We start from the raw sequence: 15,250 nt of genomic DNA, 5'->3' as shown, positions 1-15,250 counted from the left end.
CAGGGTGCGGCGAGTAAAGGGCGATTACCTGGGCAGCAGTGCGACCAACGGCGTGACGACGCAGACCAAGTAGAAGAGAGGCTGCGTCATGAGTATCTCCATGATCATGTAGGGGTTTGAAGGAGCGGCGCAGGTGATGCAGATGGCGTTGTAGGCGAGCACAAACAGGAAGTAGAGTAGCAAGCTCAGGGCCATGCTCCCCCAGTGAATCCACGTCTGCAGGGAGCACACAGGGCACAACATACATGAGCCTCATTTCACTCTTTCCAGTCTGTGTATCTATGTATGTTGCACTTCTTTCGCACCGTACGTCGCCAACTGTGCTGATCGGAGGTGCGGAAACACTCGTCACTTATCATCATAAAGCCCCTTGTGGGCGACACGGTGGCAAGATGTTAACTACCTCGCCTGGCATACAGGAGGTCGTGGGTTCAATCCCGACTCTGACATCTATATATGTGGATTTAGCATATTCTCTCCATGGTCACGTGGATTTTTCTCCGAGTCCTCTGGTTTTTCCCTCCACATTTATAAACATGCATTTAGAGTATTTGGCTGCAAGAAATATCCACGTAATAAGGTTACTTCTGAAAAGAGCTATATAGGTCAGAGTGGGCCTTACCTGGTAAAATAAAAAATAGTTTAGTTTTCGAGTTTTTCGGGGAATTAAACTCCTGAGCATCCGCCATCAAATAACACGAACTATGAACAAGCGTGTGCCGTACCCAGGTCTTGGTTTCGATCGCCAAGTGCAGGAGAATGGAGAAGAGCGAGACGGTGGTGATTGGTGTTCCCCACGTGAAAATGTCAATGTCGGATCCACGGTAGGCCTTGAGAACAGCGCACACACACAGTTAGGGCAGTCGTTTGTGTGACCCCACCGTTAACTCTCTTTCCCTTACCGAACAAACCTTCTACCTGGCCATCCTGGGGTACAGCACTCAAATGGCAAATCCATGGTTGGTAGGCAAGTCCGTCTTAACACTTCCAAGACTATTGAATTAGTACCACTTTGTGAGAAAATTATCAGTGGTTTGAGAAAATACTGGTGCTGGTCATAGAAATGTGGAGTTGTTTCAACCACTGGTTTAGGGCCACCAACAGAGATGAGCACGTGCCCATGCTCATTTTGAACAAGAAGCTCCTTTATCAATGTGGTGAAAAGTTTACTGAATGTTTTGTGGAGTAGACTGTTTTAGTAGATAGTATAGGCATGCATCAGCATGTTTTAGGAATGTAATGATTTGGTTAAAAATATCTAAACTTGACCATTTGTCATGGCAGTGCATTATAATTAAGAATGAATAATTAAAAACCATTTGCCATATTCCAATTTAAAAAAGTCTAACTTTGCACGTAAAGTCTTTATTAATATCAATGTGAACGAAAGAGTCAGAAAGTATAAAATACATTTTAATCATTCATATTTACATTATCCTATTATTTTCACTGTGTGAGCAAAACTGATGGTCATCATCATACGAAACAGGACAGAAAAAAATACACGTGATTTTTCACTTGACGTCGAATTCTGCTGAAGCACACTTTTGAACAATGCTGTCGCGCTGAGCAGTGGGTGTAATTGAGATGTGTTGAAGAAACGTGTGGTAGTGGTGGTGCTGGTGGTTTAGCAGGCGAATGGAACGCTTACCAAGTAGGGGAGGAAGAAGCAGACTATGCTCTGGTACAGCGCGTCCACCATGGTCACCCAGAACAGACTTGGTCGGTACGCCTACAGGGAGCCCAGCAAACACAAACCCGTGTGTCGTCAGTGCTTCACGAGGGTCTGAGAGGGCTGCCCTTCTCTTGCCTCTCCAGCACATCTCCGTGGTTTTGTTTGTACGCTTTATTTTGCTCAATCAGCATAAGTGTAACATTAGCATATCAATTATACATCGACCATTGAACTATTTTATTAACGCACACAAATTCGAGGCGTACAACATGAGCATGAGACTCGATCACCTCATACGTCATTACACACGTCTACAGACTACGTCGCGTGGTACTGCGGAGGTTTTCGTGGTCGTGCCGTTTAGCTCTCGGGCTCATTTTTGCGTCGTTGCTGCGCGTCGTTCGGCACAATGTCCACTGTTCCGCTCCATGCCCTGGGGAGCCTCTTCGGGAACCGAACACGCACCCAGCGTGCAGAGCCGAATGCCAGTTCGGTTCCGGAGGAAGTTCTCGGCAACGTAGAGCGAAATGTCGGACACCGTGCCAAAGGACGCGCGGCGTGAGACCTGCGAACGCAACGGAGAGCCGTGGCACAGTGTTTGCCGTACGCACCAGCGAGTTCTGGCCGTTCTGGTACAGGTGAGGTCTGGCCAGCAGCGTCTCGGCAGAGACGTCCTTGTCGAGCACGCCCGTCACCAGGGGCGGCAGCGAGCAGAAGAGCAGATTGAACATCATGAGATACCACTGGTCGATCTGAGATGAGCCTGAGAAGCCACAGAAGAACTGGTACCAGAAGAGCAGCGTCACGAACGCCTGCGAAGGGGGAACGCACGCGCACACGCACACGTTAAATCCACGCCAACTCCATACATGCACAGTTGCTACTGAGGAAGCGTAGAACTCACTACAATGACATGCTGGCACGATTATGTATGCATGCATGTTTAACTTCTTTCGCACTATGTGTAGCAAACCGTGGTGATCGGAGGTGCGGGGGAAGGACAACAAACTAGACAAAAAAAGTAGTTCAATTTAGAAAGTTAGTTAGGAAATTAGTTTTCAATTTATTATCAATATCACTGGTCATATTTATAATTTTTAATATATATTTTTTGTAATTTGAAGTAATATCCATTGTACAACAATCCAGTTCATTGTCCTAGTAAAATCAGCCTGTTTCAACCTCTTGTGGAGTGGAGGATAACTCAGAACTTGGGTCCTCAATCAGTTTGTGTGCACATTAGGGTTGCCACCTGAGGTACAATAAAAAATCAGGATGTATTGTGGGATATATATGATGTCTTAATACCAGAAGAGGAGAAACATGCATGTAAATGCATTGTCTTTTGAGTGGTGTATTGGCACGCAACTGATTTGGGTACGAACCTACGACCTCCTGTATACACGGCGAGGCAGTTATCATCTCGCCACCGTGACGCCCAGAAGCTGCCTTGGTGAGAGGACGATGCTGGAGAGTGCGTGTGTGTGCGTGTGTGTACGTGCAGAGTGGGCAAGCTCGTACCGCATTCTTGTAAAAAAAGTAGAGCACCATGTTGGCCAGGCGGTCATAGCACCAGTGTCCGTGCACCAGCAGCAGCTTGTGAAGGTGTCGGAAACGTGGCATGGCATAGTCGCTTGACATCACCGCCTGTTGGGAAATGAATCATAAGGTGGCTCATTTTAGCCAAGGAGTTTGAAATAACAGAGATTGCTGCAGCAATCACACGTTCATGTGTACCCACAAATACACTGCAGTGGTTGGTAAGCCTAGGTTTAGAGTTGTCAACATGAAAAAACAAAATTTCTTATTTAAATGTATTACAAACATCATTCAGTTTATCTCAGAAGCTAAGCAGCTTCGAGCCTGGACAGTGCTTGGATGGGTGACCACCATGCAGAGAGATTTTTTTCAGCGGACGGCAGTGCAGAAATATCCACTGTAGTATTGTACTATGATCCCTGCCTTCATGAACCTACAATGGCCAGCATAGTGAAGCATGGCCAATTAACCCTGATGACTTGTATGGTGTGGGGAGGCCCTCATCCAGCAGTGATAGGGCAAAAGGGCTGTGCATGTACACATCCTATTTCTCAAATTAACAAATTTGAATCCATAAAACAAATGTCGGTCCATTGCAGCTGCAATAGACAACCAGAAGATGATAAAATTCGATTGAAATTATATTATGAGCGGCTACGCTTTGCTCATTTGTGTTTGGCTTGGAAGCATATCACGCAGCATTTCCTTGAACATTCACAGATCATCTTCTTCACAAACTTCACACCAACCTGCATTCCTTCTTGACCAGAGATTCCCACTCCCACATCGGCCACTTGGATCATGCTGACATCATTGGCTCCATCCCCTGCGGGGCAGTGGAAGCAAGACAGAGTTGATGTAGCAATGGTCAAGATGGTGTTAAACAAGGTACAACAAATGCGTACGTTATTCACCCTCATATCAAAATTAAATGCTGTGGAAGAAGCGCTTAATAAAGGTCGACATTCATTTCCCCGTTTGCCAAAGTCAGTTTATATTGCTACACCTATCATCGAGCTGAATGCCACAACTACAACCTGGGAGAATTGGAAAATTTGGAGATTGGCAGATTGGAGACGCAATAATTGGAAACATTTCAGCTCAATCCTAAGAAGTCAAAACGTATATACTATCTGTGATTTAGAATCATTGAAATTTGTGGAGGTAATACATTTATGCATTTGTAAAAAAACTATTCTGATTTATTAGCCCATAGCCTAACTCATGTGTAGTCTGAGTGGCAATTCCAATCAGTATTTTTGTAAAACAGGCAAATTACTGCTGGAATATTTTCTACAGATATTGTATTGTCATTTCCTTCTTATTTTAAGCATAGAAGTGGTACCTTATGTGATATTATGTTATTTATAGACGGCCTTCGATCAAGGCGCATCTGCTGCCAACAAGTGAAATCCGGCCCTGAAACTTTTGTTAAAAATAAGCAAAAACAAAGTGTTTCCTGATATTGACCCGTTCACCGTCATTATGTTCAATGTCACAGCGGTGTGGGCGTGCGCACGCGCGCTTACCGATAGCTAGCGTCATGACCTTGAGCTTCTCCCGCACCAGCTTCACCACCATGCTCTTCTGCAGCGGGGTCGAGCGGCAGCAGAGCACCGAGCGGCAGTGGTGCGTCAGCTTCAGGAAGTTCTCCTCCAGGTCCTTGTTGAGTGCAAACGACAGTGTCTTGCCGTCGATGACCAGCCCGCGGCGTGCGGCCACCACGGTACCGGCCATCACAGATGACAGTGCCACGTCCCCCACGCTCAAGCTCTTGTTCTCGATCATCTGAAGCAACTGCTTCAGCAGCGCGTCGCACGCCACCTGTAGACGCAAGCAAGCACAACGTTCGATGTCGGTGCTGCCCTCTGCTTCTCCGGTCCTCCTCATCGGACAAAGACGGTCACTGCATCGCGCGCTTCTGCGGCCGTCTGGAATGCTCTTCCTTCTGACATTAAGAAGCCTCTGGAGATATGCAATTTTAATTCTAGATTGAAAACGAATTTTTTTAGAACTGTCACGGAAGTCGTGGCACCTCTGGCTGGTGAGCTGGCGAGGGTACCCACCAGGCTCTCTGTGTTGAGAGTGATGATTTCGTCGCTGGCGTCCAGAAGTTTGCAGGAGAACGCGATGTTGATGGCAGTCTCCTGTTTGTCTCCTGTGAGCACCCAAATCTATCGTAGATTCATGACAGCAACAGAAAGAGGCACACGGTTTATATGTGCATTGTTCGTACAGTATATTCAATGCCAAGCACACAAATGTATTTATCTTTGAAGAAACTTTGTTGTGTAATCAGAAATGTGAATGCCAACAATTCAAGAATGTATGCATAGTGTTATATTGTCCATATTTTCACCTACACATGGATTACAGTAAATACAGGTGATTCTTACAATAGCTGAGTAACAGCACACGTAGAAGTAGCATATAATGCCTTTGGTACGTTGTTTAAAAAATGTAACCAAAATATTTTTTGCAGTTCGGATATTTATCTGACGATACTCCTGCTAATCCATAATCAGTGTATCCTTAGGGTCGTCAACTCCAATCCAGAGTGTGACCTGCGGTGTTGTGCTGTGGTAGTGTCCCTCTCACACTGTGAACGATATGAGTTCAAATCATCATCAAGGGGATCTATGAAACTATTTTTTTTATTTTACCAGCTAAGGCCCACTTAGCTATATAGCTAGTTTTCAGAAGCGACCTGGCCACAAATTATCGCTCAACTAAGTGGCTTATAATGTGGAAATGTATAGCAGTCAAATACTCTACATGCATTTTTTTTAATGTGGAGGGGAAAAAATCATAGGACCTGGAAAAAAATCCATGTGACCACAGGAAAAACATGCAAACTCCAAATATACAGGCGTCAGGGTCGGGACCAAACCCATGACCTCCTGTATACCAGGCAAGGTAGTTAACATCTCGCCACCGTGGCGCCCTACTCAGCACATCATTCCTCTCAGGCCAATATAATAGGTACCACATTGTGGAAAGAATATCCTGGTCCCTTACATAAATGTGAAATTTACACCATTACTTCAGGACTGCGAATGAAAATTGCTTAATATAGTGGCATTGACCTCTTGACTAACAATCATTTGTGTAAATAGCGCTGAAGTGAATATTATTTGAAATGCCTCGAACCACAGGTATCCCTTGTGTAGTGGTGATACGCGCTGGGTGTATATGTCGTGTGCCAGCGCGTATGTACGGGTGTGTGTGTGGTGACGCGCGCTGACGGGGAGGAGCAGGCGTCAGTGCGCGGGTGGGGGTAGTGCTGCTGATTGGCTGTGTGCCGGTGACGCGCCCAGAGGGAGTGATCGGGTAGCAGCGCGGTGTGATTGGTCGGGGAGTGGAAACGCGCTGAGCGGAACCGGATCGTAGGGATAGCGCGTGGGGATTGGGTAACTGAGGAGCGGTGCCGACGTTGAGGTCCGCATCCGCTCCGTCTCCCGGGAAGAAGGGGTATATAAGGTGATGCACAGAGGAGCAGGGGGCAGAAGTGGAACCATCTAAGAATGAAGACGAAGGTGCAGAGATAGAGCCCGGAGAGGAGAGTAATGGAGAGTAGAGGAGAGTAAGGTATAGTGTGTAGCCAGCGAGAGAGAAAGGTCTACACGAGCTGAGTAATGTATAGTGTGTAGCCAGCGAGAGAGAAAGGTCTACACGAGCTGAGTAATGTATAGTGTGTAGCCAGCGAGAGAGAAAGGTCTACACGAGCCGAGTATGCATACGGTGTAGCCAGCGAGAGAGAAAGGTCTACACGAGCCGAGTATGCATACGGTGTAGCCAGAGGGAGATGCAAAGTCTACACGAGGCGAGTGGAGAGTGTAGCAGAGGCGCAGAGTCTACACGAGGCGAGAGAGGAGTGTAGCCGAGGCGCGGAGTCTACACGAGGCACAGAGAGCCGGCAGCACAGAATCCAGAGTCAAGAGAAGCGCATTGTGAGAAGAGAGGCCACGCGTTGTATTGTTACGAGTCAAGATTTAATAAAAGAAGTGTGTTCCCGTCAAGGAGTTTCCTGCCGTCATTTTCCAATACTTCATCTGGCGTCAGAAGTGAAACGGGCTTCCAAGTATGGAGACGAGGAAGACCCGTAGGACCCACGGGATTGACCGCGAGGAAGACCTGGACGACTCGGGGCCGCTGGTGGCGGGGGGTGAGGAAGAGGACTTGCCCACGCTGCAGGGTCCGTCGACGGCGCCGGCCGAGCGACCGGGGACAGACGCCGGGCTTCGTGAGGCGCACTCCCGACTGGCGGAGCTGCTGCTCGCCGCCGCGTCCATCTTGGCGGAGATCAGCTCGTCGGGAGGAGCGGGGACGGTGGGGGACATTTTACAAGGTCGCCCCGCAGATTCCCGCCAAAACGAATGGGGGATTCCCGCCATTGCGCCTGGGCCTACTTTTGGCGGGAACGGCGAGCGCCACGTGGTGGTGGGTTCCCAAGCGCGCGCATCGACGTCATCAGCGCGCGAGGGGGTCCGCCATCTTACGTCTGCTGCTGGAGCCGCCATCTTAGACACCGACGGACAGGCGGAGAGGAACCACGAGGCGGATGACTTCATTTTTCAGCAGCGCCTGCCCACGTTGTCAGCCTTCAAGGCGGAAGGCGGAGACTGGGGCCAATTTCAGCGAAGGTTTTTGGCCCATCAAGAGATGTCAGCGTGGTCCGATGCTACGGCGCTGCGGGCATTGCCCGCCATGCTGGACGACGATGCGCTCGCGGCCTTCAGGGCTGCACGGAAGTCGGACCGCTCCACGCTGAAGGATGCGCTGGGGTTGTTGGCCAGGGTCTACGGGCCTCCCTCTACGTGCCGCCATCAGTTCTACGCAAGACGGAAAGCGGCCACGGAGACCGCGCTGGCCTATCGCACGGCGTTGCTGGCTCTTGCTGATGCTGCGTTCCCTCGGATGGACGAGGAGGGCCAAGACGCGATGGTTTTGGAGCAGCTGCTCAAGTTGGCGCAGGACCTGGGGGTCCCTATCAACACAGCTGACGAGATTGATATTTCTTCTTTGAGAGTCGCCACGAGTATTCAAGCGCACGAGGCCCTACAACGGAAGCAAGGCGTTGGTTGCAACGCTGCTGTCGTCGCAGCCCCGGGTTTGGTGGTCGCCGAACCCCAAGTCGTCAGCCCACGAGAGGAGGCGTTCGCCACGGGACGACCAGGGGACTGGAGGCCGGGGGCCCGGTCGCCTCTGCGATCGGGCCGAAAGTCGGAGCAACCAAGATCTACTCCGACCCTCGTCACGTGCTATAACTGCGGCCTCCGGGGCCACGTGGCGTCCGGGTGCCGCGCTCCGCGGCAGCGCGCCATGGGAGCTCGGCTGGACGACGACCGAGAGCCCAAGTCATCTCTACAATCCCCGGCAAGTCGCGGCACCTCACACGCTCGGCCTGTTTATTCGGCACACATGGGACGCCGCGTTGCGGCGGAGGAGGGCCGGTTAAGGTTCGGGGATTCGGTTCGGCGAGGGGGGTTCGGCCGGGACCAGGGAGACATTGAATGGGCGGAATTGGGGCATAGAATTGTGGCTGCTTCGGCGGGTTCGTCCGTTGTTACGGGATCTATTGATGGGGTTGAGATTAGGGTGTTAGTGGACACGGGGGCATCGGCAACTATTATATCGGACCTCATTTATAATATTCTTCCGGTCCAATGTCGTCCGCTGCTTCCAGTGGATGTGCCATTTTACGCCGCTAATGGGGGATCGTTGGGCATTATCGGTCAGGTTAGGGCGTCCATTTGCATTGGAGATATCAAATTGTCGGGACCCGTTTTCGTTTCGTCTTCTTTGGCAGTTCCGTGTCTTTTGGGCACTGACTTTTTGGCTAAAATGCCCATTAAAATTCTTATCGATCAACGATGCATTGAACTGCCATCGGGTCGCCGGATTTCATTTTTGACGGGCCCTACTGACATTCGGACGGCGTGCGCTACGATACAAGCGGTGGCGACGCAGACAGTGCAAGTGCCCCCGGGTTCACAGATGTTGATTCCCCTCCGGTTGCGGAAACCATGGGTGAGGGAGGCTTCGGGACAGAGTTTGCTTTTGGGTCCTTCTAACAAGGCTGTCGGGGGTCTTGATTTATCGGTGGCTCACACTTTGGTGCGGGCTGACAGGGATCCGTTTGTGATGGTTTTGAACGCGGGGTCGCGACCAGCTGTCATTCCGCAGGGCACCGTGCTGGCTCACGCGGCGCAGGTCCCTGGGGATGATGGGTTGGTTGCGCAGGTGGGCTCGAGCCCCGCGCGGAACGTTGAGCCAAGGGAAGACCTTGAGTGGGTCCATTCGTTATGTGCCGCCTCGGACGATTTGTCGGCGGCGCAGTTGGGTTCGCTGCGCGAGTTGCTCATTGAATTCTCTGATGTATTCAGTAAACATAAGTATGACATTGGGTGCACGGATTTGTTGCACCATCACATTGAAACGGGCGATGCGGCGCCGGTCAGGCTAAATCCCTTCCGACTGAGTCCCGTGGAGAAGGAACATGTTCAGTCGGCTGTTAACGATATGCTAGAAGCCGATATTATTTCGCCCTCCTCTAGCCCGTGGGGAGCGCCTATTGTGCTGGTTAAGAAGCAGGACGGGTCCCTGCGATTCTGCGTTGATTTCCGTCGCCTGAATAAGATCTCTGTGGCTGACGCGTATCCGCTCCCCAGGATGGATGAGTCCCTCGATGCATTGTCTGGTGCGCGATATTTTTCGACTCTTGATTTGTTATCGGGGTTTTGGCAGTTGCCGCTCGACGAAGAGTCGAAACCTAAGACAGCATTTCGGACTCCAGGGGGGCTGTTCCAGTTTAACCGGTTACCCATGGGACTTCACTCCTCTCCAGCGACGTTTCAGCGGCTTATGGAGCTGGTTTTGTCGGGCTTGCAGTGGGATACATGCTTGATTTATATGGACGATGTCATTGTTTTCAGTAAAACGTTTGAGGAACACCTCCGGCGATTGAGAGGGGTGTTCTTGCGAATGCGATCGGCTAAGTTGAAATTTAAACCGGCCAAATGTCACCTCCTTCGTAGGTCCGTTAGATACTTGGGTCACATTGTCGATTCTTCGGGGATCTCCACCGATCCCGCGAAGACGGATTGTGTCGGTTCGTGGCCGACACCTACGTCCGTTTCTGACGTGCGTAGTTTCATCGGGTTTGCTTCTTATTATCGGCGGTTCGTTGAGCACTTCGCCACTATTGCAAAACCCTTGCACGCTCTAACGGCGAAGGGAGTGAAGTTCAAATGGGGACCGGAGGAGGAGGCCGCGTTTCGCTCCCTCCGGGACGCCTTGGTGGGTGCCCCACCCTTGTGTTATCCCGATTTTGCCAGTCCCTTTTTGCTGGACACGGATGCTAGCAACACGGGCATTGGGGGGGTGCTATCCCAAGTCGTTGGGGGTGTCGAAAGAGTTGTCGCCTACGGTAGTAGGGTGTTGTCTCCGGCGGAGCAGCGCTACTGTGTCACCCGTCGCGAGCTGCTTGCCATTGTTTTTTTTGTGCAGCAGTTTAGGCCATATCTTTATGGTCGTCACTTTACAGTCCGAACGGACCACGCGGCGCTACAGTATTCATTGAGGGTCGCCCAGCCCTCGGGCCAGTTGTCGCGTTGGTTGGAAGTCCTCCAGGACTATCAGTTTACGACTACGTACCGTAAGGGGTTGCGACACACGAATGCCGATTGCTTGTCGCGGTTGTTGCCTTGTGATGAATGCGCGTGTTTGTCGGGATCGGCGCGCTGTAAACCGACGCTTGCGGGGGAGATGGGGGCACTGGCTGCGACAGCGGGCGCACCGATCGGGGATGATTCCACTGCCTCTCAGGGTCGGGACTCGCTGCTCTCGCTGTCGCTCAGCGAATGGGGCCGCCTCCAGATGGCGGACAGCTCGCTGCTAGCATTGCGCCGCAAGGTTGGGGGTCCCGAGGGGGACCAGGAGCGTACCGGCTCCTATGTACTTGAGCGGGGCGTGTTATTGAAATGGGACAGTTTGTCCCGGCGGAACGCACTCGTGGTGCCTTCCGCTGTGAGGGGGAGGGTTGTCTTGGCGGCACACGAACGCCTCTTGCACTTGGGGGTTAACAAGACGCTTGCCCTGCTTCAGCGTGACTATTACTGGCCGGGAATGGGAAGTGATGTGGTGCATATTCTGAAGGGGTGCGTTGAGTGCGCCAGGCGTAAACCACCGGCCGTGGCAGCTAATCCACCGCTGCAATCTATTCAGGTCTCGCGTACCAACGAGCTCGTTGCACTCGATATTTTGGGGCCCTTCCCAGTCACGCCGAGAGGGAATAAATATTTGTTAGTGGGGGTCGAATACTTTACCCGATGGCCTATGGCGTGGCCTCTCGCTAACCAGTCGGCAGCGGCTGTGACGGATGCCTTCGTCCAGGGCTATGTCCTGGACAAGGGGGCTCCCGAACGCCTGCTGACCGACCAAGGTAAAAATTTTTCGAGTAAATTGTTGCAAGAGGTGTGCGATCTGTTGGGTACCAAGAAGGTGCGTACCTCCCCGTACCACCCGCAGACTGACGGGATGGTGGAGAGACTCCACAAAACCTTGACTTCCATGCTGTGCCAGCAGGTGTGCGAGGCACATGTAGATTGGGACCTGCAGGTCCCGGGAGTCCTTGCCGCGTATAGAATGGCCCCCCATGCAGCTACGGGGTTTTCCCCATTCTATTTGATGTACGGTCGGGAAGCTGACCCGCCAATAGAAACGCAACTTGGCCTGTCCGCTCCACGAACTAATTCTAATTTGGCAGAACATATTAAAGTTAATATTCACAAGCTGACAGAGGCAAGGGAGGCCGCGCGGCTTAATTCGCGGGCTCGCCAAATTGCTAATGAACGGTTGCGGGCACGGAAGGTGTCCATGCACGAATGGAAACCAGGTGACAGGGCCTGGCTGCATTGCCCTCAGGCACCCTTGGCTACGTCGCCTAAATTGTTGAGACCGTGGAGGGGACCCGTGGAGGTCGTGCGCGTTGCACGGCCCCAGTGCGTTCAGATAAAGTGGGGAAGGCGCCGGTGGTACGTTCACCCCTCCCGACTGAAACCGTTCTCGCCTCCATATGGCCTCCCCTTGTGTCGTGATGGCCGGGCGTGTGACGTGACCGGCGACCCAGAGGGGGAAATGTCTCTGCCTGATCCACACGTATTTTCGCCTGATCTGCTCCCAGGTGTCTCGGAACTGACAGCTGCCGATCACCGGCGGCCGGATCTCCGCGGCAGGGCCGGCCCTTTCAGGCCCGTTCCGCGCCGTCTGGAGCAGCCGGAACCGCCGGACGGTCGTCAGTGTCCCGCCCCATACGATGGACCAGCCAGACGGACTCGCGCCAGGTCGTGCTACTTTGCATGACCTGCCTCGTGAGGAGTCGGGGCAGTTGGAGCGCCTCGTCACTGCGTGTAGTCGCAGGGACGTGGGGCGCGTTCGTTTCGAATTTGCTCGTATCGTGTTATTGTTGACTTTTCGGGTTCATTGTCAATCTGTACATAGTTATTCTTGTTGTTGTTGTTGTTGTGTTATGTTACGGGGCACACTCGGGGGGTTACGGGGTTTTTTTGTTGGTTGTCGTTTTATCGTCGCGGTTGGTTGTTGTTAGCAGCCGGGCCGGCTGCGAGCTATGTGGGAGGGGGTGATGTAGTGGTGATACGCGCTGGGTGTATATGTCGTGTGCCAGCGCGTATGTACGGGTGTGTGTGTGGTGACGCGCGCTGACGGGGAGGAGCAGGCGTCAGTGCGCGGGTGGGGGTAGTGCTGCTGATTGGCTGTGTGCCGGTGACGCGCCCAGAGGGAGTGATCGGGTAGCAGCGCGGTGTGATTGGTCGGGGAGTGGAAACACGCGCTGAGCGGAACCGGATCGTAGGGATAGCGCGTGGGGATTGGGTAACTGAGGAGCGGTGCCGACGTTGAGGTCCGCATCCGCTCCGTCTCCCGGGAAGAAGGGGTATATAAGGTGATGCACAGAGGAGCAGGGGGCAGAAGTGGAACCATCTAAGAATGAAGACGAAGGTGCAGAGATAGAGCCCGGAGAGGAGAGTAATGGAGAGTAGAGGAGAGTAAGGTATAGTGTGTAGCCAGCGAGAGAGAAAGGTCTACACGAGCTGAGTAATGTATAGTGTGTAGCCAGCGAGAGAGGAAGGTCTACACGAGCTGAGTAATGTATAGTGTGTAGCCAGCGAGAGAGAAAGGTCTACACGAGCCGAGTATGCATACGGTGTAGCCAGCGAGAGAGAAAGGTCTACACGAGCCGAGTATGCATACGGTGTAGCCAGAGGGAGATGCAAAGTCTACACGAGGCGAGTGGAGAGTGTAGCAGAGGCGCAGAGTCTACACGAGGCGAGAGAGGAGTGTAGCCGAGGCGCGGAGTCTACACGAGGCACAGAGAGCCGGCAGCACAGAATCCAGAGTCAAGAGAAGCGCATTGTGAGAAGAGAGGCCACGCGTTGTATTGTTACGAGTCAAGATTTAATAAAAGAAGTGTGTTCCCGTCAAGGAGTTTCCTGCCGTCATTTTCCAATACTTCACTTGTAAAAGAGATTCCTGGCCTCACTTTGCTCTTATCTCGCTATAAATGAAGGTCATCATTCTCATATAAACTCTGCTGATGATACCCAGAAGGTGATTGTTTACCTAAACCAATGCTGCTGGTTAATATAAGTCTAGGAAGTCATGAGGCAGACAGAACAAAAAATATTTCTTACGACATCGATTAAATTACTTACCCACAATGCTCCACTTGTCATACTTTATTATTATTATTATTATTTTTACATGCACTGTCATAGGAACAGATTAACTTGGTGAGATAAAAAAATATATAATTTTACATAACTTCCTATGCTTTTCAGACTAAGAGCTTTTGGATTGGCGATTGGCCGATGAGCGGCGATTGGCTGATGAGCAGCGATTGGTCGATGAGCGGCGATTGGCCCGACGAGTGGTGATTGGCCTGATATGAGCAGTGACTGCATCTGAAGAGGCCTATGCAGAGAGGGTGCGTGCAAGCGAGTGCAAGGTGGGCATGCACCTGCAGGCCGGCGTCGCGCAGGGCGGCGATGGTTTCCGGCACCCCATCTTGCAGCCGGTCCTCGATACCTGTGGCACCTGCAGCACCGCACCGCACCATCGCTCGTCAGCTCGCCGGTTGCACTTCGCCGCATCGATGCTCACCGTTTGACATCATAATTCTCATGTTTTCCCTGGCTCTTAACTCGTAATTTGTCATTTTGCCCAAGGTGTCTATGAACCTAAGACAGATGTGCAACCTGATTGTTGCATGTTGCAAAGCCTACGTTTGTGAGTATTCTCCGTAGACAAGCAGGTAGAGTAATGGCTTCATCACCATCATAAACTAACATTGAGATCATCCACCACTGGGTCTTCCAGACCAATATTTTTTCGTTGTTTAAAAACAAATGCTGCATCAGTTTCTACATTGCAGTCTCATCAGGAGGGTGCAGCCGATAAAAAATAATGCCATGTATTTACAATGCCGTTGCTACAGGTCAAGCATCTTCAGCCTAGTGGTATTTATTTAAAAGGCCATGGCTTCCTGAAAAGACTCAGAGAGCTCAAACCTGGCCCAAAGTTTGCACAGTTCACACAAATACTACTGACAAAAATTGGTGTTCAAGGCCCATAGTTCCGTGAATTGGTCCATGAATTTTAATATGATTCCATATAGACACATCACAGCAATTGGTCGACTTACTCGGCACCATGCCTGCACAATTTTGTATCCCTTGTGCAGGTGTTTACAAATTAACATTTTATGACTGACATGGCCTGGCTTTAAACCCACATCAGATGAGCAGTGATCAGCAATGTGCTAATCACTGCTCATCTCAAAGCACTAACCTATAAAGACAAAGATGCCCCTTATAAAATTAACAGACTGTTGGGGCAAGTGCAGTTAGCGAGCACATTATGAAGGGTTGGGTGACCAGCACCACGCCTGGCCGCCTTTGTCTCCCCAGTGGCGATGTTATTTACACACCGCAACAGGTACTCATTTGAGGCTGAGTCGAC

At 51.3% G+C, this 15,250-nt stretch overlaps 1 protein-coding gene across 1 annotated transcript in view; it reads right to left on the bottom strand.

The window, feature by feature from the left end:
- The window catches only part of LOC144723948 (phospholipid-transporting ATPase VA-like), a 64,934-nt gene that overhangs the window by 4,737 nt on the left and 44,947 nt on the right, over positions 1-15,250 (bottom strand). The window contains exons 13-21 of the mRNA XM_078602731.1: positions 14,250-14,326; positions 5,281-5,388; positions 4,744-5,038; positions 3,964-4,040; positions 3,197-3,322; positions 2,287-2,487; positions 1,652-1,732; positions 726-830; positions 29-216 (exon numbers count right to left, since the gene is read on the bottom strand). Coding sequence (XP_078458857.1) covers positions 29-216; positions 726-830; positions 1,652-1,732; positions 2,287-2,487; positions 3,197-3,322; positions 3,964-4,040; positions 4,744-5,038; positions 5,281-5,388; positions 14,250-14,326 — 1,258 coding nt within the window. The remainder of the gene's footprint in view (positions 1-28; positions 217-725; positions 831-1,651; positions 1,733-2,286; positions 2,488-3,196; positions 3,323-3,963; positions 4,041-4,743; positions 5,039-5,280; positions 5,389-14,249; positions 14,327-15,250) is intronic.

Source organism: Lampetra planeri, chromosome 19 (assembly GCF_965212315.1).
Source record: "Lampetra planeri chromosome 19, kcLamPlan1.2.h2, whole genome shotgun sequence".
NCBI classification, from domain to species: Eukaryota; Metazoa; Chordata; class Hyperoartia; order Petromyzontiformes; family Petromyzontidae; genus Lampetra; species Lampetra planeri.
Note: the sequence above shows the minus strand (reverse complement) of the source record. Positions and strands in the feature narration are given on the sequence as shown.